The sequence below is a fragment of the Macrobrachium rosenbergii genome, chromosome 55 (genome assembly GCF_040412425.1).
Source record: "Macrobrachium rosenbergii isolate ZJJX-2024 chromosome 55, ASM4041242v1, whole genome shotgun sequence".
Taxonomy (NCBI): Eukaryota; Metazoa; Arthropoda; class Malacostraca; order Decapoda; family Palaemonidae; genus Macrobrachium; species Macrobrachium rosenbergii.
Genome location: NC_089795.1, coordinates 84,626,056 through 84,650,425, shown reverse-complemented (window position 1 = coordinate 84,650,425; position 24,370 = coordinate 84,626,056). Strand labels below are relative to the sequence as shown.

Sequence of the window (24,370 nt, the reverse complement as noted above, 5' to 3'; positions counted from 1 at the left end):
CAAAACGACCTTCACTTTCACCATGACTTTTGACCATCGACAAAAGAATTCCAAACTGGCCATCATCAAATAACCAGGAACTGGAATCTTTCCAAAGGACTCTGTGTAATTCTGGGCCCTAATGTCAAGCCCTCCATTTTCACCGCAGGTGGGAGGTGACTACAGTAAAGCTGTAAACAACGGCCGATCATTTCAATCAAACGATACCGACATCTAAAATACCAATTACGTCGCCACCTTACAAACTTCCATATCTGCTGGTTATCAATACTATAGTCAAACCAAAATGACTACAAACATGTAGTACGTTTCAGACGCTGCCACTTTCCCCAGATGTGACTCATAAAACCTTGACCTCAGTTTGCTTATCATGTAGATGTGGCAACGCGCTGCCACATCTTCCCATACTAGGTCTGAAAGGGTAAACCAGGAGCTTGACTCTTGTTCTGTGTATCTAACCATGAAGACGTGAAAAGAGCAAAAGAACTGAAACCTCAAGAACTGAAATCATACATTAAACTGCTTTGATCAAAAGGAAGGATGAGGATGACCTACTTTCTAATCATCTAAATGAATTATAAAAATGTCCAATTTCTAGCCCAGGCTCACTAATGAAAAAAAAAAAATTATACAATGCATTAAAAAAATATGGTTATTGACTCCTCAACTGATGGCAGATTGTAAAGTAGGTCAGCCTCGTCCCGGAATGGCCTCTTTCTTCTGGACAGCCTGTGGGAGGGATAATTAGGATTTTATGATCAGATTAAAGAACCCCGAACTGAGGAATGCAGATTAACTGTGCCCAGATTTTAAATTGGGAAGGATTTCGGCAACGTAGCTAATGACACACACTTTGTGTGTATAGTGTTTCTATGTGCACTGTAGATCTATATACATAAATACACACAAACATATATCATAAATATATATATATATATATATATATATATTTTACGTTTTCAATGGTTTAGTTTGAAATATCTGTGAGACAGGTAGCAACAATTTCACGGTAATTGCTTGTGATTCCTGACTTTGTAGTGCGGAAAGCGTAAAAAGGAAGGAAAACAAAGGAGAATTTCATATGAGCTTAGGGCTCTTGCTGAGGAAATATTACGTAAAACACGTAAGGCAAATTTAAGGAGTGTATTTACACAAGTAGTGTAGTACGGGAAGAGGCTCAAGTAGATTACTATCCTGAAGGAGATTCCTGCGGGATTGAATGAAACTGAGTTCAGACACGGTCCGGCTTCCACGAAAATAGGATCCCTCTGAAATGAGAGATATGCACATTATCGCCAATGTGAAAATAGACAAAGAATAATGAATTCGAAGCTGCACTGAGGTGCCAAGGAGTAATAAAATTAATACTGCGATGCAAGAGCGCGCGGACGATGAACAGGGGTTTCTGGCTTTCTCTTTGAAAATATTACGAGACAAAGCGTGACTGAAGTAGGGCTCTTCAGGACACTTTACCTTAGCAGATTTCCGAGGGCGTGTAGAGAGGCGGTCCGTGGATGACTTGCGTTCCGAGGACGAGTTTCTTCCACGTGGTGAGATGCAAAGGCTTCCGTAAAGGGAGCAAAGCGATGAGGCTCCTCGAAACTCCAAGCAATGGCGTGTGGGCTCGAGGAATACGGTTGAAGGGGGCACGAGAGAAGTATACTTCAGGAAGGGCCACGTGGATTAGGATGCAAGGGCATCCGGTGGGGCCAGGTGTTGAGGCGTCTTCTAAGTTCACTCCATGTCTTTAGCCAGCATTAATGTGTCGAGACCTCGTGGGCTTTTGCCTTTATCCCCTATGGGGCAGGGGGTGCATAACACAGATGCTTTGACTCTTCATGCACCTGCTGTAAGAGGTTTTTGGCCTATGAGAAACACCCAAGCCAGATTACTTTTGCCTGAAGGAAAGATCTTTATCCAAAAATGGGAGGCGCCTTTAATCTTTTAACCCTTGTTTTTTAAATTAGATAGACAGATGGTCTATCGATCGGCTGGCTGGCAGTAAATAGACAACCAACAACAACAAAGGAGGAGGCAGCAATTTGCTAATTCTTGCTAATCCCATAATACCTCCCCATACAAGATGATGTACATACCTCGCCGGTGTGTACATCGATATTCAGAATGGCGACAAATGCTACGTTACTCTACATTCTGCCTCGCAATGAACTTTACTCTAAGGTTTTATGAAACTGTGGCGTTACTTTTAATAACACATTGGGACAATTTTAGTTAACAGAACGCAAAGTGATTTAAACACTTGCAAAAGAATAATTACTTTAGATTTGGTTACCCACTGGTAACTTTATAATGTGACTCGAACAATTGTGAATTATAGGACCACGTATATGAGGCTATGGCCAACAAATGAAAAGAAAGGTTATTGTTCAAGAATTAAAATACACAGTTACTTAATTTTAGATAAAATGCATGCGGTTAGTACAATCTGCCTTGAAGAGGCTGTGTAAATGAAAAACAGCGTTTATTTTTGTAAATGACATCCCCTTTTACGCGATACTGTAATGACTATACATATTCGCATTGATAATTTATCTTAGTTTTTACGTACTGTAGCAGCTACAGTTTTGACAGCCCGTATCTGCGGCCGGAAGTATTCGCAGTTTTAATTACCGCTAATTTCATTCGCTAATTTTGTAGTCACTGCTCAATGTATGGCGGTAATGAATGGATGCAGATGGACAATGGATCTTGGAGGATGGAGAAGGATAACTATGTAAAGGAAAGAGTACCAAGGCGTTCACAGACAAACCGACCCCGCATATGATAGGCGGGACACGTCCCTCAGAGCTTACAAAGGGAGCATTTAAATCACAAAGGGCAGAAGTTTATGACTCGTGATTCATTAAAATAAAGATAAATAAATGACTAAAGAAAGTAAATGATATTGGCAGAAGAGCTAGGGGAAAAAGTGAGGTTTATTGTGTTAGGCAGAGATTTATAGTCTCGCCTATAAATTACAGCCTGGACTATCACTTCAGTCCCAGAGTGAGAGAGAATGCACCAGCGCGACTCCTTCAGGGGCTGACACGCCGCCCGGTGCCAAATATGAAGTAGCAAAGGGCGTGCCACTTCTCACTCTGTTATTCTTAATGATTTATACATTGTGTGGGAATGGTATCCGTATTTAATTGCCTCTTGCGGGGATAATTTAAGGGAAGATTAGTAGAGAGGATGGTAAGAGATAGCAGTTCCTGAGGCGAGAAGATAGAGGAGGTCTGACATCCCCTTCTGGATTAGGGGTGCCAAGGCCTTCGAAAAAATGAAATGGTGGCACAGGTGCCATGAGGAGCTCTAGAGCTCTTTGTAAATTACCTGGAATGTCCCACGCGTGGTAATTTAGCCTCGAGCCTTTCTTAATGGGACAGTTGTCTCGGCCGGAAGCGGAGGGCCGCGACCGGGACACGGGTACCACCTGGGCCTGCTGATCGACAACTGGCGCGGTGTTCGTGCGGGTTCTACCATGATCGTCGGCTCTTGTAGTTCATCGGCCAAGTGGGAGATGTGGCAGAATCCTGACTTGCAATTGCGTCAGCGACGGGCTGAGGCAGAAGGGAGGCGGTGCGAGGGGGTGGCGTGAAGCGGCTCGCGAGTAACGTTGACCAGCTCAGGCTTGCAGCTGGCGGGTTGCGAGGCCGCACCTGCGGAGTGAGCTTCGCGGTGGTCAGGAACCGTCTCTCTGACGACGCCGGTAGCGGTGCTGGGCGCGGGGAAGGAAGTCCTGAGTTGGATCGTGAATGGAGTCGGCGTGGCGCTCTGGCGTGGCATAGGAGCAGAGTCAGGCGCTATCAGGGTTTCTTGGGCTCTAAATCGGTCAGACCAGATGGCTGCCTCATGGAGACATGCAAGTGGCACCGGCAGAGAATTTGGCATCTCCTGAAGGAGATCTGATTGGGAGCCTAGCACTGGCACTGAGGCGGGCGGGCACAAATTGGATCGGGAACCGATCTCGAGAGACACTGGCACATCATGCTCCAGGTGGCACTGGTGGGGGACTTCGTCCTTCTGGTACCCAGGGAGCGCCAGTCTTGGCTGAGGAAGCGGGGAGGATTACTCTCGCGCCGAGTGTTAGGAATGTGGACCCCTAGATTGTCGTGATTTCGGCAGGACTGAAGTCCTGCTTGAGTCAGCGTCATAGCCTCCGGGGAGATGGCTTGCTACTGCAAGATTGCAAATTTTGGATTGGTGAGGTCATTGAGACTCTCAGGTGGACCGTAGGGAGTATATAGGAGATTGATTTATTCCTCGATCGTGACGAGTTTTCGATCTATTGTGATAGCTCGTAGGGAACTCTGTCCCTCCGGATGAGAGATTTACAGTGCGCCGAGTCCTCGAAAGCAGTGACTCGTTGTAGCGGGCTCGCTACCTGCGTGGAGAAACCCGCGTGCCTGACCCTTCGGCGGGAGGGCCTCATGGCCTGAGGATCCTGTGACGGCCAAGGCGACGGTGGGAGTAGTTGATTTATTGCGTGGGCATTTACGCCCATGCAGACAGCCATAGACCTTGCGCCGTGCAAAAAGGTCTGGCTAATCCTCATGCCCCTGTGGAGCGCAGGCGAGGTGTTTGTCCGTTTCCGGGAAGAAGGCCGGTTTCTTGTTCCAGCACTGTTGGAGAATGCCCGTTTCTTGCAATAATGGCAAGTTAAGGGGCTTGCCCGAGGGATTCCCATTTTGTGGGAATTTGAACCTCCGAGGAGGGCGGGTTGTCTTCCGCCCCATGGATTCCTTCTTGAGGGTGGTGAGTTTCCCATATGTCTGCTATTCGGCAACACTCGGTGAGTGTTGCTGGGCTTTCCACCCTGTGAGTGGCGGGGGCAGGAGGCGTAGGCGCGGGAAATGCAATTTAAACGCTCGAGTACCGCCGGCCCGGTGTTAGTGCTCGCCGGTCGAGCCATTTTGTCAGCGCCGACTCAGATGATATGCCTTAATCCGGACCAAGTCTGGCCTGCTTCTGGGCTGCTCTCTCCAACGTCTCCTCCACCCTTCGGGGTAATCTCGGTATGCGCCAGTAACTGCTTGGCGTCACGGCTTCCAGTTTCGATCGTCTCTGCGGAAGGGCGTGGTAGGCCCGAGCCTTTCCGCCCAGGAATTTAGTGAACAAGGGAGAGTTCCGCGGGAGAGATCGCAGCACTCCAGGACTCGTTCGGCCCTTTCAAGCCATGCGCCGGGTTGGTTCGGTCCATTTTGGCATGAACAGAGTGAGCTTGGCTGAGGGCACTCATCATGACGAGGGGGCGGGGAGTGGCGGAGCTGTCGTTCTAGCATCTGGAGCACCATTAGGCGTAGCTGTCGCTCGATCTTCCCATTCGTTCCTCCCCTTTTTCTCTTAGGCGTTCTGTCTCTCTCTCTCTCCTCGCGTTCTCCTCTCTCACGTTGTTCTTGAAGCGATTAGTTTCTCTCTCTCTCTGCTCTTGGGCAATTCGTTCTCTCTCTCTCTCCTCCACGTTCTCTTGCTCTCCGCCTTGGCATCGTCCACTCGCTCTTGAACCCATGCTCTCAGATCTTGCCCGATAGTCCATGTCCTTCCCAGCGGACATGTAGAATTTGAAATCCTCGTTTTGTTGGAGAGCTCATTATTTTAGCCATCTTGGAATAATGGGTATAGGATATACCAGAAGAGCTCTTGTTAAAGTGGATGTGTCTTGGAAAGGCATTGGTTGTTCTTAAGCGACGAAGTCTAATATGCGTCACCGGGAAGGCGTGGTTGGTTGTCCGCGCTCGGACTTGGCGGCTGGCGTGAAGTTAAGAGTTGTTCTAGCGAACTAGAATGATCAGTCCGTAAGAGGGCTTAGATGTGTGTGAACTACACTGTAATGTCTCAAGGACTTAATTTTAGGTTCCTGCAGGAGCGAAATTCTACTTCACGTGCGGCGGTAATTTTGTGCTTGGTCTCTGAGGACTGGGGTTTGGAGAAATTCTACTTCACGTGCGACCCAGCCAAATTTTAAGGTCTCTGAGGACTGGAGATTTGGAGAATTCTCGCCCACGTCTGACTGTGGTACAAGGTCTCCTGAGGACTGAAATTTGGAGAAATTCATCACCGTCTGATGTAGAATTTTAGGAGTCACTTAGGACTTGGAATTCTGATTAGTCATAGGACTTAGAAATTACTGTGGGGAAACCCACAGAAAAATGTATGCTGAAATGAATGGAAAAAGAAAAAAAAAAAATGCTACATGGGCATGGGCGGGGGTGAGGGTGCAGTCGTTTGGCCCAACACGGTATTTTTAGATTCTGGGTGAATGAACCATTATATTTATATACCGTCTGGGATTCAGGAGAATTTCCCAGTCATCTGAGAGGATAACAGTACAACGGCCTGAAGTAATTTTCCTATAAGCGGAGTTTAAATTTCGCTTTCCTAACGCACCTATCGAATCCCTAACTTTACACTGGGAGATTTTCCAGCAATGCAAGCTGACCGTCCGTTTCCCGCATTAGGAATTTGTCGCGCCCTAAATAACAGTTCGCCTAATTCGAAAGCGAGGTAAAATTTATCACAGAGGAATTTCTTTACTTTATTCCTCGAAGCAAGAATATGCAAGTTTTAGCACAGAGGAATTTCGCACTATTCCTCGAAGCAAAGAGATGGTTACTTTGGTTATTTCTAACTACCTATCCTGAAAGGCATGCGTGCCAGATCTAATACGGCGGTTCTTTTCTCTCCAGTGAATACATGCGTCCTATTTCTAATTCCTAGGAACAGTCACGATTGTAAAAAGGTTTTGCTAAGATTAACACATTACTTACGTGGAATTTTCTGGATCTGTGTGCTGGTTTTACAGAAAGGTTAAGTAATTGTCGTACCCAGCTTAAGCTGCTAATAGCTGATCCATAAGCCTGGTTGCAAATGCAATAAAGCAACACTAGAGGGCTACAGCACGGAAAAAGGATCCTGGCAGGTCGCCATTTTACACGTTTTCCGTGGTTTTAGTTTGAAATATGCTCTGTGAGACAGGTAGCAACAATTTACATTAATTGTGTGATTCTGACTTTGTGGTACGGGAAAACGTAAAGAGGAAAACAAAGGAGAATTTCTATGAGCTTAGGGCTCTTGTTACTGAGGAAATATTACGTAAACAAATGACCAAATTTAAAGGAGTGTAATTATAAATGATATCAATGCGGAAAAGAGGAACTCAAGTAGATTACTATCTGAAGAGATTCTACAAGTTAGATAAATGAAATTCAGACACAGTCGAGCTTCCACGAAATAGGATCCCTCTGAAATGAGAGATATACATTATAAGCCAGTAATGAAAATAGACAAAAAGAATAATGAATTCGAAGCTGCACTGAGGTGCCAAAGGGTAATAAAATTATGCGATGCAAGAGGCGCTGGACCGATAGACAGAGGAGATTTCTGGCTTTCCTCTTTAGAAAATATTCACGAAGAGACAAAGCGTGACTGAAATGGGGCTCTTCCAGGGCACTTTACCTTAGCAGATTTTCCGAGGGCGTGTAGAAGGCGGTCCGTGGATGACTTGCGATTTCCGAGGGCGAGTTTCTTCCACGTGGTGAGATGCAAGGGCTTCCGTAAAGGGGCAAGGCGATGGGGACTCCTCGAAACTCCAAGCAATGGCGTGTGGGCAGAATACGGTTGAAGGGCACGAGGAAGTATACTTTGGGAAGGGCCACGTGGTTGGGATGCAAGAGGAGGGCATCGGTGGGGCCAGGTGTTGAGGCGTCTTGCAAGTTCCACTCCATATCTTCCAGCCAGCTGGTGTAATGTGAGCCCCATTGAGCTTTTGTTCTCCCCTCCCTATGAGGCAGGGGTGTGCCAACACAGATGCTTTGACTCATTGCACCTGCTGCCCGCAGAGGTTTAGCTAAGAAACACCAAGCCAAGATTACTTTTGCCTCGAAGGAAAGATCTTTATCAAAAAATGGGAGCGCCTTTAATCTTTTAACCCTTACTTGTTTTAAGTCGATAGACAGATGGTCTGCTCCGATCGGCGGCTGGCAGTAAATGAACAACCAACAACCCAACAAAGGAGGGGAGGAGGCAATTTGCTGGCGTGATTCTTGCCTAATCATAATAATATATATATATATATATATATATATATATATATATATATAGTATACTGTATATATAATATTAACATCATACTGTCTCTGTTCATTAATCTGCATTTTCTTTCTTATTATGAGTGTTCTTAGTTATAACATTATGAATTATCAATACCAAAATTTGTTGAGTCTGAATTACTGTTCATGACATCAGTGTTCAAGGGAAGGTGAAGAACAGCACAACAGTAACATTCTCTCTCTTTGATTAAAGCCGCAATTTGATGATGAAAATACAAGCGATGCGATAATTTCATGTCTATTTTTAAAGGAATTTTCTTCTATCGATGTAATGCCTCTAACACTGTTGTCAAATACGAAACTTCTGACTGACCCGGAAATTGCTCGCAACCTGGTCACAATTATCACATACAGTATAAACCTCCCTTTGGTGTCTTTGTCTTGTTATACCTCTGCTTTCGTTTTCCGCATTCTCACTCTTGGATGAATTTGGTTTTCTGCATTCTCACTCTCGGATGAATTTCAGTTTTCAGCTACTCTTGGATGAATTTTCAGTTTTCCGCATTCTCACTCTTGGATGAATTTTCAGTTTTCCGCATTCTCACTCTTGGATGAATTTTCAGTTTTCCGCATTCTCACTCTCGGATGAATTTTCAGTTTTCCGCATTCTCACTCTTGGATGAATTTTCAGTTTTCCGCATTCTCACTCTTGGATGAATTTTCAGTTTTCCGCATTCTCACTCTCGGATGAATTTTCAGCAGTGTCTCTTGTGCAAGAATTTTCAACATAACTTTTATTTACTTATGGTACCATGGCACTGTTTAATGTATGAAAGTTTGTTCGTTCTATATCTAATCCTTTCTTCTGTGATGTTCCAGAATTTATACATAAGTAATGACAATTAGTTATTCGAATTGTACTGTATATACATACATACATACATATATATATATATATATATATATATATATATATATATTATATGTATGTAAGAATGTATGTATATAGCAACATGACAATGTACACAGTTTCTGAAATAATGTTCATGAAATGCTAAAACTAAATTGATGACATTAATGACAACTATTGACAATTTTAGAATAAATAAACAAAAGTTTGCGATAGTTATTCAGAATGAAGCACATCTGGAGTTCAGTCACATGCACTGCACATATCATAAAATAATAAAACTGAAGTGAGTACTGTACATTTTCCATATTTCAGTCAGAATAAAAGTCTTACTTATCGTTTTCCATTTGAGCTAGAGCTGGAAAAGTAAAACAGGTTTGCAGGAAGAGGGTCTATGTGTCAAGTCTCCCCAACCCTCCTGATCCCCCATCTATCCCACCCTCACCCAGGTGGACAAACAGGTTTGTCATGTCTCCCCTACCCACCTGATCCCCACCTATCCTGCCCCCACCCAGGGTGGACAAACAGGTTTGCAGGAGGAGGGTGGATGTGGCAAGTCTCCCCTGCCCTCCTGATCCCCTATCTATCCCACCCTCACCTGGGTGGACAAACAGGTCTGTCATGTCTCCCCTACCCTTCCGATCCCCTACTTATCCTGCCCCCACCCGGGATGGACAAACAGGTTTACAGGGGGTGGATGTGTCATGTCTCCCCTACCCTCCTAATCCCCTACCTATCCTGGTCCCACCTGGGGCAGACAAACAGGTTTGCAGGTGGAGGGTGGATATGTCATGCTTCTCCTACCCTCCTAATCCCCTACCTACACCGGCCCCACTTGGGGTAGACAAACAAGAAAGCTCCACTCAAATTTTATTATTATAGATTATTACAGAGAAAGAGAGAATAACTTGAGAGAGAGAGAGAGAGAGAGAGAGAGAGAGAGAGAGAGAGAGAGAGAGAGAGAGAGAGAGAGAGAGAGAGAGAGAGAGAGAGAGAGAGAGACCGTTTGCCCAAGTGCTACCTTGGTCAACATGTCAATAAGTCAAGATGATTGACAGTTAGGCCTACATCCCTCCCCCTAAGTGGGAGACTTCCTAACAGCAAAAGATGGGGAAAAAGCAAAATATTGTGCAAAAATCTTACCTTATTGACTATATTTTCCTTAATAAATTGATAATCTGCTGTGTTTACATTAATATTAATAATTGAAAATAAGTAAATCATTTTTTATCATACCCTGTATAACTTAAACTAAAACACTTGTAACTGCCTATTTTAATAATTCAAACAAAAATACTGTATATTATATGAAATAACAATAAGTTAAAGATTGTGTAAATCATATGGGTACTGTATACCCACATAAATTAACTAGTTATTGAAAGGCAAAAATATGTAATTATAGCATGGAAAATATGAAAAAATGAATGACAAAGTAACGTCACGTTTATCTATAAAACTATACCAAACAAATACACATACATGTTACATATGCATGAGAGAGAGAGAGAGAGAGAGAGAGAGAGAGAGAGAGAGAGAGAGAGAGAGAGAGAGAGGGAACAAAAATACGACTCATGCACTAGTGGACGGTACATACAGTACACAAGCATCTGACCTACAAAGCTGTGTGATTGGCTACTTCCAACCCAGCCAATAGTATGTCATCAAGGAGAGAGAGAGAGAGAGAGAGAGAGGGACGTGAGTTATGTTTACATCAGTAAAACGATTACAAATGTCGATGATAACACATCAATATAAGGGATTTTACTTTAACAATTTATTGATGTTTTGCAGTGTTTACACTAATATCAATATTTGAAAATTAATATACCAATTTTTTATCATAAAAATGTGTTTAGTCATAAAATTAAATTAAAATACAGTAATTAGTGAATATTGCTCAGTGAAAAAATTGGCAACTTATTGAATTTTCCTCAACATATTTGGAAATACATTCCACAGAATAAACCTGTGAATAACTGAAGCTGCGAATGCTGAACAGAGATCTAGCAGGAGTCAACTCTGTGTGTGTATTATCTATATATATTACATATATATATATATATATATATATATATATATAACAATATATATATATATATATATATATATATATATTATATATATATATTATATATATATATATATATATATATATATATATATATATATATATATATATATATATACATAATCAAACACAACTTCCTTATATACATTTATTATAACAATCAACATCTCTTGACACATGGTCACGTCTTCAGAACATTTAAAACTACAGCATTTAGAACAGCATTTAAAATGTTGTCATTTTAAACGTCCTGAAGATGCTACCAGGGATCAAGAAATGTTGACTGTTATAACAAATGTATACTGTATAAGGAATCTGTGAGCATTCCACCATATATACAGAGTGTTTTGAAATTAGAGCCCCCCCCCTCTACAGCATAAACTAAAATTGATATGGACAAAAACAAAAGTAATTCAGAACAGGTATTTAAGTTTCTCTCTGAGTATTTAATATTTTGTGTGGCCTCCATCTGCCTGTACCACAGCCTGCATTCTTGAAGGGTATGATTTCAGCAAATTGCAAAAAAGCTGAGACTCAAGCTCCATTTCCTTGAGCACTTCGGTCACCTCTCTTCGCAGGTCGTCGAGGCTTGGTATACCATCGCAGTTACTGTTGTTGTCTTCAACACGATCCTTTAGATTTCTAATGTTTCACACACATTAAAGGTGGGGAGCTACCCCACAAATTTCATGATGAGGAAGAATTGATGCCATTCTTTCAGAAGCTTGGCTCCTGTGTCTGAAGAGCCTTGAAACATAGTTGCCTTGTCATGCAAAAAATGTGACTTCTTCAACAGATAACACATTTTCAGGATCTTTGAAGAAAATGCCACCAGTAACTGGTTTTCTCTGAAGTATTTACGCATTTCATGACTGTCCTTTTTCTTTGATGATCCACAATAACAGATTTTAGCTGTAAGAAACAGAGAAAAATTCCCAAACATTCAGGAAATTTCACAACAGCGATAGCGCATGTCGCCTTCAGTATATTGCTTTGGCCCAAATGATGTGTTTTATGATTTGGCTTCCTGACTGTGTAAATGAAGAATTCACCTGATGCGGCAACATGGAAAGTCAGCTTCATCCCACTCTTTAAGAAATGAACCACAAAACCATGCACAGTCTTCTGTTGCTGAGTGATGTTGGGCTTGCTGATAACATGAAATGGCTTGATAGATTTTTCCAACTCACATTATACAGCACTATAAATCTCTTCTTTTCCTTTTTGTTTCTAGTTCAAGCGCCAATTTACATTAAAGACTTTCTTGGTCTGCCCACTGCCTCAACTATGATGTCTTTTATGACACCTGAGAAAGGACTTCAGGCCTTCCAAGATTCTCACTCTTTTCATGATGACAGTCATATGGATTTTTGTTCCAGTTTCTTTTAACAAAGGATTCATCTCTTTCAACATATTTACCTAACCAGAACGTGAAATGAAGGATCGCCAGCATCCTGGTCTCTGAAAGGTTATAGCCAGTTCGGTCAATCCATCTGATTTCCTCCAGTTATTATCATGTAACTATATCTAACTCCAAATCACTCGATCTGAAAAATACAGAAATGTAAAATGAAAAATAAACTTAATAAAGGAAACTTGAAATAATGTACTTGAAGATGAGTAACAAACTTCATAACTTTCCATTTGTTCTGCTGTGGAGGCAGGCTCTAATTTTAAAACACCCAGTATATATATATATATATATTATATAAATATATGTATATATATATATATATATATATATATATATATATATATATATATATATATATATATATATATATATATATATATATAATGTATGTATGTATGCAAATCCACAGGAAAATGACATTGAATTCAATTATAGCACTTTCAAGGTTTATTAACACATCAGAAAGCGTGAAAGTGACTTGGTACTGAACTTCTGCCTGTCATTTTCATGTAGGATTCAACATACACTGAAGTCACATGCATCTACTGTGATTTTCTAAACATATATATATATATATATATATATATATATATATATATATATATATATATATATATATATATATATATATATATATATATATATATATTATATATATATAAGATATATATATATATAACTATATATATATATATATATATATATATATATATATGTATATAATTATATATATTTATAATGATATGTCTCATATGTGTTTTTTGTAAATTCAATGTTTTCTGTAAAATTTTTGATATATTCTCTCTTGTGTTTGTCGTGTACTGTGTGATTTTAGAGACAAGATGCATTTTCCTATTTGGCTTCTGTGTTCACAGCTGGATGTTTGTTCATGTGTCAAGTCGGTGACCACAGGAAATCCTTTATGCAAGGCAACCTAAACCCTTAGGTTGTCAACTAAAGGGAATGAGGGTAGTTAGATAACCATGGCTGGTCTAAGAAAGTTTATTTGTTTTCACTACAAGTGTTAAGGCAGTACTCTATTAACTATGAGATGTGGGATGACAGGTCCAGATAAACTGCGATCTAAAAATTGCCTTTTTCTGTTTGGACACAAGTTCAGACAGGAAATCCCTGTCAGTTATACAGATGAGATGACAGGCCTAGATAGCTCTTTGGAGCCAGGGAAAAGATTATCTTGTTTAGTTTCTCTTCTCTAGGGGAAAAAACTCTGTTTATTCCTGTTTTTTTTCCAGGGAAGATTCCCAGAGTGACCCATTTCCAAAATGCAACCTAGCCATTAATTTATATTAGTGAAATTTACAGATAGCAGTTCAGTTCTAGTGGTTGAAGTATAGTGTGTCCTCTCTCTCTCTTTGCCTCTCCTCTCTCCCTCTCTCCCTCTCTCTCTCTCTCATCTGGGTGCAATTGGTGGTCCCTCCAAATACTATCTAAGTTAAATATAGTTTAATTTAGTGCATTAAATTAAAATTTAAGCAGCAAATTTTTATCAAAGTGTTGAAGCTTTTATCAGCAATGTAATTAATTAAATTTTTATTTACTATAGTAAATAATCACATATTTGATTTAAGCAATTGTTAGTAATCATATTATTATGTTGTTTTGTATTCTTGTTTGCATTTTTGTGTGTTCTTGTGTTTGCAGATTTCATAGCGTTACCCAAAACCTTAGTGCTGGTGATTTAACATTTATTTACTTAACATTTCACATATGTTGATACTTTAACATTGCATACCTGATTTGATTTTCATTTGTTAAGATTTCTTTTTCAAATCTTGAGTAAATCTTAACAGTTTGAATTTTGCTTAATTAATGTAATTTCTTAATAAATTAAAATTTTGGTGGTTTAATCTTGTTTAAGAATTAATGAAATCTTATATTGTTTTCAAGTAATAGTAAATTTTTTCTGATTGTGAATTCTAATTATAACTTTTGAAGTTAGAAATAAATTTTTGTATTTAAAGTTTTAAAAACAGTGTTTCATTTTTGACCACCAGTGAATAGGGTTATGTGTGTATGCATAAGGTACGTGATAGACATGTTCTGTTCTCCTTTAGCAGAACTAAAGTGAATTAAGACCAGGGAAACAATTATAGTTATTTGATAGAGTGATGCCCTTTTTATCTAGTATATCTCAATAAGTCACACATAACTTGATAAGCTGTAGTTTGATATTTCAGAAGTGATAAGTAAGTTTCAAAAGGGATCACACTATTGCAATTTAGTGTTCAGTTGCTTAATTTTATTGTTATGAAGATTCAGGTATCTGGCTGAAGTGAGGAATTAAAATTACACGGATTTTGTAACTAGTTGTGTGATACACAGGTGCTTAGTCACTTCGTAACAATATATACATGGTTTTAGTTTGTATTGCAGTCCAGATTATCCTGGATTATCTTTCTGTTTATTACGCTCTGTGTCTCATTTGTGTCCAGACGATGCGTTAATAAACATGAAAGCCCTTGGTACTGAACTTCTGCCTGTCAGTTTCCTGTGGGATTTGCTTATACACTGACATCACGTGCATCTACTGTGATTTTTTAAGCACTATATATACATATATATCCTCATGCAAGAGATTTCTATGAACATACTGACATTAAAACCACCTGTTTATGCCCATAGAAACCTTAATATACCTCATTTAGTAATGGTTATTGGTTATAAACTACAAAAAATTATTAAAAATTCATGGAAACAGTGTGCCTTATATATACTAGCATAAGAAAAAACTAGAAAAGTCAATAAACAATTTGATTACGTATGTACCACATTATATAGTGCATAGCACTTAATGTTCATTAGCCTGGATGGAGGCAACGATTATCAATCATTATTTTCTATTGTTTCTTTTAGTTAAATATGACATAACACCAAGAAATAAAAAAATAAGATATGATTGGGAAGATACAGAAGGTGTGTGTGTGTGAGAAAGTCAGCTCAGTGGTATGGTTAAACTATTTTAATGATAATACAGGTATGTACACGAGTTCCTTAGTGCAGTATTGGAATGCATCTCTCTCTCTCTCTTATTTATACATTTACAGTAACGAGGAGGAAATGCTTTAGGGTCAAATGACATTTTATTTTGACTGTATTTTCAGGTAGTATGGCATGCACAATTTGAATTTAGTTTAGAATTTTTCCATTTAAATTTCTTACTTTTTCCATATGTAACTGTGCAAGAGTGGAACCCTGTCAACTGAAACAGTATATACTGAGGGCAAGCTGTATATATATATATACACACACATATATATATATATATATATATATATCACACATTACCACAGGTGAAAAATAAGAGACGGGGTGTAGGCACTGACCGGTTTCAACTTTATTTTCAAGCCACTGAAACCAGTCAGGACCTACGCCCCATCTCTTATTTTCACATAGGGGCATGTGTGATAAATGAATCACGTACAAAAGTGATTATAGTACTTAGCACACATATACATATGTTATATTATATGCGATGGTATTAATTGGCAGTCTTAAAGCAACCATGTGTGGTGTATGTGCCCTGACCTACTGTTCTCTAAACACTGAAGTGGCCCACTTAAACCTCCTTACAACTCACATTGTGATCAAGTGGATGCATAAACTATACACTGAATGAGAGAGAGAGAGAGAGAGAGAGAGAGAGAGAGAGAGAGAGAGGAAATTTGTTTCTGGCTGTCTACCTTAGACCTAATATGGGTAATTTTCTTTATACTGTAATGGAAATTATTCTGTACTGTCTTCCTTTGGCCCAAAGATCCCGAATAAACATGAATATGCCAAGAATAACAAATTCATTATAATGCCATTAATGAAAAATTTTGCTCCTAACATTATAAAAACACTGTTAATAAACCAAAATTATGTTATAAAAGCAAATAATGTACTTTTATACACCTATGTTTACAAACATCACTCTGAAGACAGTAATAGTTATATATGCCGACATCCCCAAAAATACAGTACAATAGTGACCGTCTTTCATTTTCTTGCATACTGCTTCAAAATCAGAGCAAAAAAATAAAAACACTTGAAATACAAAATGCTGAGAATCTGTCAAATACATCAAAAGCAATAGTTGTGTGAGACTGCTTCATGTGCCTGGTAGAAACTTGTCAGCTAATGGTTTTATAGGCTGCTTTTTGAAAGTTTTTGGGGAGTTGCAAGGCTTTCTTTAGTGAGCTTACAAGCTCTGAAAAACAAGGTGCATCCGTCATAATCGTTGCATGCTAGCCAACGTACCAAATAACCTATGCAAAAACACATTGAAGATTCCCAAATTTCACTATTCTTGGTATATTTAATTCTAGAATCCCCAATATTTCAGAGTCAATTTGGGTAATTTTTCAAAAACTAATTCCTAGCTTTGACACTTTGTTATTTTTACTGTTTAGTGTACATCGTATCTTCTCCAGTGTTTTACTTACTCAGTGCTCTTGTCTTGCTGTAAAATTTGAAGCGTTTATCAATTGCCTTTGTTATTTACATTTTGAAGGCCAATAATGCTTATGAATAATGAATTATGTTGCAAATAACTTGTGATGCATTTTAACCCATACACTCCTTTTTTAATAAGTATCTAAAACTTTATGTCTGGAAACTGATTTTGTAGCATTTCAGAAATTATATGGCTAGGAAAAATTCCAATTGCAATAAGTACTACGGTAAAGTAAACTGATATTTACTTACATAATAGTAATTCCCATAATAGCGCCCCTTTTCCCATCCTGAGCTCTTGTGGCAACCATCATACTTGATGGTTTTGGGACATTTAGTGTCAGACTTCTCTACGTATTCATAATTGTTGAAGCTTCCGTAACTGAAGTAATACTGTAAAATTTCCCCGTTGGGAGGGCACGGGTCGTTCCACATGAACCCTACTTGGTCCTCACCTATAATGGCGACCGTCAAGTTTTCCACCTTCATAGGACCTTTTACGAAAAAAGAAGTAAAGGAGGAGGTTGAAAACTTTCCTGTATCAATATCCAGCATATGATCGTGATCCATTCATCATAAATCCCTTTTGTTATTCTGACGAGACCTGCTCTATCTGTGTTTAATCTTAAATATTCAGAAATGAAAATCTTACTTAATCTAAGAAGTTAGACGAAAATGACCTAAGATTTATTCCAATACATTACATTAATATCCGAGTTAGCTGTAAACTACCTAAGATTAATCTAATTCATTACATTAATATCCTGACACTGATTTAAAAACAGTGACCTAATTAAATATTCCATTCACTGTTTATTAGCTTCTGCTTCAAGAATTCCAATTGCCTAATCCATCTGTTAACATTATTTTTGTCTGACTTTCACGCAAAGAATATGATTTTGACACTGTAATAGCTGTACAGGATTATATCTTTAGATATACTTACTGCTGCTCACTGTATTAGCAATCGTGTCAGGTGCTCTTGCTATCACACTATCGTTGTGGATCACTGATGTGGTCTATTATTGCTACAACCCTGGATGGGGTCTCTGAAGGTGCGACGGACTTCCCTCTGTGAAGGTTGCAGTGGCACTGATCCCGAGTAACTCATTATTGTCTGGTTACAAGTAAGGTTTGATGAGAGCCTGAATTCCACACTGAAACTTCCAGCAAAAATGAGGAGGCAACCTTGCTGGATCCTGGCATCACAAACTAATTGGTGTAAACCACCATAACTCTGACAGGATGGTGTGCCATAAAATGTTACATTTGGTGCTGCAAAATAAATAAATAAATAAACAAAAATTGTGAAAATCTATATCAATTATTTAGGAACATTTTTAAAATGCTAAATTTTCTGTGTTATCACCAACCACAATGAATTCATATACATGCCTGATTTCTGATATTAGCAAAAATTAAACTAATCATGAAAGTACGGAACACTGAAAAATTTCATCAACACACCTCGGAAAAGAAGCTATCTGACTCTCTCTCTCTCTCCTTGTGTATCTATCTATCTATCTACATACATACATACATACATACATACATACATACATATATACATACATACATACATATATATATATATATACATATATATATATATATATATATATATATATATATATATATATATATATATATATATATATATATATATGCCTAATGACTTACACAGTTTTATCTATAAATAACTGTTTATATACAGTATAGGCTATACATGTATGTTACATAATATATGTTTACAACATATATATATATATATATATATATATATATATATATATATATATATATATATATATATATATATATATATATATATATATAAAATTAGTCAGACTATAATAAATCTGTCCCTCTATGTGGTCAAGAACTCCATGATCTAGGACATTTTGAATCAACTGCCATTGTTCATGAGCGGCTACAGGGGAGGCACCACACAATTCATTTTTTTTTTTTTTTCTTTCAAGCTTGCTCTGTAAATACTAAGCACAGTTTATTAATGGTAACATTCTGTGAAACATAAGAATATCGGCATACAAAAACTGTAATTGCGTGTATATTATCATCTGATCATTAAAATTTTGCCCCAAACTGATTTCATCACATGTGTACGGTGCTAGATGTATATCAGTAGATTACTTTGGCTTTCTATGCCTTCTCAGTTTTGACAGATACCACTAATAATGCATATTATATCTGAGTTAGCTCTTTGTTGGGTGAGTCGGTAGAGCTGCGGACTGTCACTCGATGGGCTGGAGTTCAATTCCCTGGCCGGCTGATGAAGAGTTAGAGGAATTTATTTCTTGTGATAGAAATTCATTTCTCGCTATAATGTGGTTCGGATTCCACAATAAGCTGTAGGTCCCGTTGCTAAGTAACCAATAGGTTCTTAGCCACGTAAAATAAGTCTAATCCTTCGGGCCAGCCCTAGGAGAGCTGTTAATCAGCTCAGTGGTCTGGTTAAACTAAGGTATACTTAACCTATATCTGAGTTTGCTCTTAAGTAAGAAATAGGCCTAGAAACAAAAGTTCATTAAGTTAAATGTAAATCTTCATACATTAAATCACGCTTACCAACACTGTGACTTGTCTAAGAACTCATTGCTATTTCTTATAATTAATAACCACTGACAACTGCCTGCAAGACACTACAAGTACAGTGCTGACTTCAACAACAAAATTTCTCGAGAAACAGCCGTCTGCCGATGTCAGTTACCATAACAAGCAACCGTTTATTAAGGGTTTTGTTTCAGTTGCCAATGTGTTAACAATTTGATAATTTTCAATGAATTCCATCATAAATTAAAATAAAATATGTCTTTATCCGTCCTTCACACAATGGAGAGGAAAGTGTTATGAAAGTATGCCACAAAATTGGCGGTTGTAGCTGTTGCTGAAGAAACGAAAAAAGGGTCTATTCACACTACGCTTGAATGTAAACTGACACGCACCTGACCTGCGCTGAACGTCACCTGACTGTCTCCTGAATGTGCATCCACACTGCACCGTCTAGCTCCCAGCAGTATGATCATAGTCCAGTCCTATTGTTTATACCAGAAGGATGTTGTCATGCTAGCTTGAAATGTTCATGAATTTTAGTATAAGGTACTTGGCGGTGATGGCACTCAATTTGGAAGAGGAAGCAGAAAACAGGCGAGTGAAAAAGGCAAAAACGACAATATTGGGTGCACAATTCCCTGAAGAAAATGAACACTGAAGGAGAATATTTCACAATATATATAGAGAACAGCACGATGCAGGATGATGAACAAAAACTTCATCAGTATTTCAGAATGTCCGAAAACCAATTTAGTGAGTAGCTGATGTATTTTGAGGAAAATGCCTCCTTACCCTAGCTCGTAAATTGAAAATGATGTAATAAAACACATTTCAATTATCAATCATCTCGACCCCTATAGTAGTAGGGAATGCTTTTGGCATCCTGACACAGAGATTTAGGATATTTCGTAGGAAAGTCAAGTCTTTGGCTGAAAATGTTGATAAACTTGTTCTTGCTTCATGCATTCTACACAACTTTATCAGTGATTCAGGTATTATTCTGTTTATGAACCAGAAACACCTGATGTAGGTGATATATTTTCTCAGATACCTAGGCAACAGGTAATGCTCAAACTTGAGCTTCTGAAGTAAGAGAAGCTTTCAGGAGGTACTTCGAGCTCTCCCAAGGATCCTTACTTAGGTCCACGCATGAACTTTAATTATCAACTAGGTCTCAGCTTTGGTTTTTCTGTAATAATTTTATTGTATACTCGTTATTACATTCCGAAGCCTCACCTCACAGTACCACACACACATATAATAAACTACATAAATATGATTTTCCAAAGCAGAAAGCTACATTTGCAATAGCTATGTAAAAAAATGGAATAAAATATTCAGTTGCCTGTTGCTTCTAATTCATTTCCTATGTCAGACCATACTTGATCCTTTTTTCACATTGTTGCTATACTCTTTGTTGGCCATGTTATACAAGAACTCATGGTTCTGAACAAGAGTAATTAATTTTTCTCATCCATCCTGGGACACATCCATAGACCTTCCTCCTAAACAGCTCACTAACTGCGGTGCGTTAGCCGTTAGGCATCCGTTCAGGTCACGTGTTCCCACGATCCAGCAGTGACATGAACAGTACCTGATCGGCACATGACCGTACCTGCAAAATATTATTACCGAGAAATCCCACCGGCATTTGCAGGTGCAGGTCCGGTATGAGTGTGTCAATGTTATGCCATTGAAAAATACTTTGCAGGTCTGGTAAGGTACTGAACTGTTGTGTGAACGTGCACTTACGTATAGTGTGAACAGATCCCAATGTGCAGGCCACAAAACATTTGGGAGAGCCAAAAGCAACATCCGATACTGGCGAAATCGCACCTTTACTTCATTTTATTTACTGCATTTATAAATAGAGTAAGTTGCATTTTTAAACCCAGCTCTGATAATTTAGGAAAAAACAAAGTTCCGAAATGCATTTCATTTAGCAACTAATGGTTGTGATTATGTGGGTAAAATGCAATCAGCTGACGATTTTTAGAAAGTAAACAATAAAAAGAATGCAAATGGTGCTTGATTAACATGTTCATAAATTAAAATACAATAATAATTTGATAATGCGTGAAGTATAATTGCATTAAGTACGAAGAACAAGTCTTATTAAATTATCATTATTCTTAATGCAACTGTAATATTTGACTTTTGCAAATGGATATCTGTCAGTGTATAAACCTAACCGGGGCAAATAGTTTCTCTCTCTCTCTCTCTCTCTCTCTCTCTCTCTCTCTCTCTCTCTCTCTCTCTCTCTCTCATGAAGGTTTAAAGAAACAAAAGCAGAGATTTTTATGTTTTTGCTGAAAACGAAAGCCAGAAAATTTTGAAGTGCCTAAAAGATGCTAAGAGATTAGGAATCGACAGTGCACTTATAGACTGGTTTAAGCTCCAATGAAATGAAGGTTTATGCACTTCCAGGGAGATGCTTATGGACCAGGACAGAATTTTCATAAGGAACTAAACCTAAATATGGACAGTGATTATTCAAAAGCATTAACTTTCGATAATGGAGCAATATACTGTACAGTATATGTGGACTGAGCTGGCGAGACTTTCTTTACAAAGGGAGTTTTTCAGGGTTGATTTCTGTCATCCGGGATTTTCTGTGGTCTGGCAGTGGTCTAGTCACAAGGGTGCCAGTTTTAGGAGGTTGGACTCTGTGTGTGTGTGTGTGTGTGTGTGTGTGTGTGTGTGTGTGTGTGTGTGTGTGTGTGTGTGTGTGTGTGTGTGTATGTATATGTATATATATATGTATATATATGTATATACAGTATATACTATGTATATATATATATATATATATATATATATATATATATATATATATATATATATATATATATATATATATATATATATATATATATATATATATATATATATATATATATATATATATTAACTTTAATCACATACACAATTGTTCTGTGCATTAGTAGAATTACTAAAAGGACTTCAATCAAACTGGATGGTATCTAATGGAGTATTTATTCAGAAAAAGTTACAAGCTTCCTTGGACAAACAGTCGACATTATCAATTATCCGTACAATGACCAGATGCGTAGTCCAGCTGTATTTATATCTGTGTGCTGGGTACTTTTAATCCTATAATCGCCTAGTTCCTCCTGTGTGACCCCACCCCCTCGTGACCTTGGCCTTTCTCTGCCCGCTTCTTCCAAATGTTCGTTTTCCATGCGTTCTCTTGCGAAAAACGAACGTTTGGAAGAAGCTGGCAGAGAAAAGCCAAGGTCATGAGGGGGTGGTCACAGAGGAACTAGGCAATTATAGGATTAAAAGTACCCAGCACGCAGATATAAATACAGCTGACTGACGTCTGGTCATTGTCGGGATACTTGATATTGGGACTGTTTGTCCAAGAAAGCTTTGTAACTTTTCTGAATAAATACTCCATTAGATATCATCCATTTTCAATGAGGTCCATTTAGTCATATATTTATATATACATACTGTATACTGTATATACATATATACATACAGTACATTTATTTATACTTACACATATATATATATTTGTATATATAATACATAGGTACAACCTCGCTCCAAAAAACACTGCTACTCTTTCAAGGGGGAAAATGCACTTCACAAAAATACTTAAACAATGTTGGAGCTTGGCCCTTACCCTTGGGTGTCACGTGTGAGATACAATCTGGACTGCTGTGTCCATTCCTGCTGTCACTGGCAGTAACACAAACCTCAAATTCAGAGTTCTGTAGACTTTCCTGAGGCAGCTTCTTCCTTAGATTTCCCGGCCGGACCAATAGCAGTTCTGTCTTCCCAATTTGATTATCACTGCAGCTGTTTTTCACCTAATTAGAAGGAAATAAAATAACAAAAATGAATAAGGAAAATCTATATTTTTATTATTATTAATATAGTTTTAAAAAGACCAATGAGTCAAAACAACCTTAAAGTGTATAACCTATGTCTGGAAATGTTGAGCAGCCAAGGATTTTTAGCTCAAGTAACTGAACATCTTGTTCCTGAAACTGACAACTGTTTGTTACAAAATCATCTAGGGACACTGAAAGTACCCAGCATATAATTTTATTTCATCTGGAATATCAATGTGAAAAAAGGCTACAATGTTTAACAAAGTAAGTGTTATTGAATACACAGAACAGGCCAAGTCACTCCAATAAATTTGATATGGCTTTTGTTATGGTGCGCATAATTTTCTTGTCTAAATATTGTATTGTACTTCATCACAACAGTACGATAATCACTAGAATTTTTCTAAGCTCTTCTATATCATTAACAGATTGTCGGGATGGTAATGCCAAATATGCAATGAAAGAAAAAAGCAGAAAGAGAAGGAAAATCAAGTAAATATGACAATGTTTAGTTTTGCAGTAACATCTGGAATGTTTTAAAATGGTGTTCTTCACGTATCGGCTGAAAGTCAGAAATGCTTTCATTTATGTGATGGGAACTAGAAATTATTAAATTACTGAAAGGGAGGAGGCAAATTTCATGCAGCAAAATGCAAATTTCCCAAAGCTTACTATTGCTTCTGATGCAAACTGAAATCAAACATGCTTTTCCCATTTGTATATAGGGTAAAGAAAAGGAAGGTTGTAATGGATGTGAACGTTAATTGATTGATGAACAGTTACTGTAGAAAGCCTGCTGTCACAACCACCAAGGTAACTGCCACCAACCTCTTCTCCAATGGGCTCAGAGTTTTTCTGATTAACAATTTGTTTTATAAAAATGAATTTTGTATTTGCTACCATTTCATTTTATGCTTTTATGCAGAGAGAGAGAGAGAGAGAGAGAGAGAGAGAGAGAGAGAGAGAGAGAGAGAGAGAGAGAGAGAGATAAAATTTTGACTGATTTCACTAACTTCTTTGTCCATGACCTTGGTGGTT

At 38.3% G+C, this 24,370-nt stretch overlaps 2 protein-coding genes across 2 annotated transcripts in view; both read right to left on the bottom strand.

Moving 5' to 3' along the window:
- The window catches only part of LOC136835554 (receptor-type tyrosine-protein phosphatase epsilon-like), a 282,453-nt gene extending 264,528 nt beyond the window's left edge, over positions 1–17,925 (bottom strand). The window contains exons 1-2 of the mRNA XM_067099206.1: positions 17,845–17,925; positions 17,151–17,392 (exon numbers count right to left, since the gene is read on the bottom strand). Of these exons, the coding sequence (XP_066955307.1) occupies positions 17,151–17,387 (237 nt within the window). The 5' untranslated portion in view covers positions 17,388–17,392; positions 17,845–17,925. The remainder of the gene's footprint in view (positions 1–17,150; positions 17,393–17,844) is intronic.
- Positions 17,905–24,370, bottom strand: part of LOC136835863 (uncharacterized) — a 46,849-nt gene continuing 40,383 nt past the window's right edge. The window contains exons 13-14 of the mRNA XM_067099708.1: positions 23,122–23,308; positions 17,905–18,173 (exon numbers count right to left, since the gene is read on the bottom strand). Of these exons, the coding sequence (XP_066955809.1) occupies positions 17,905–18,173; positions 23,122–23,308 (456 nt within the window). The remainder of the gene's footprint in view (positions 18,174–23,121; positions 23,309–24,370) is intronic.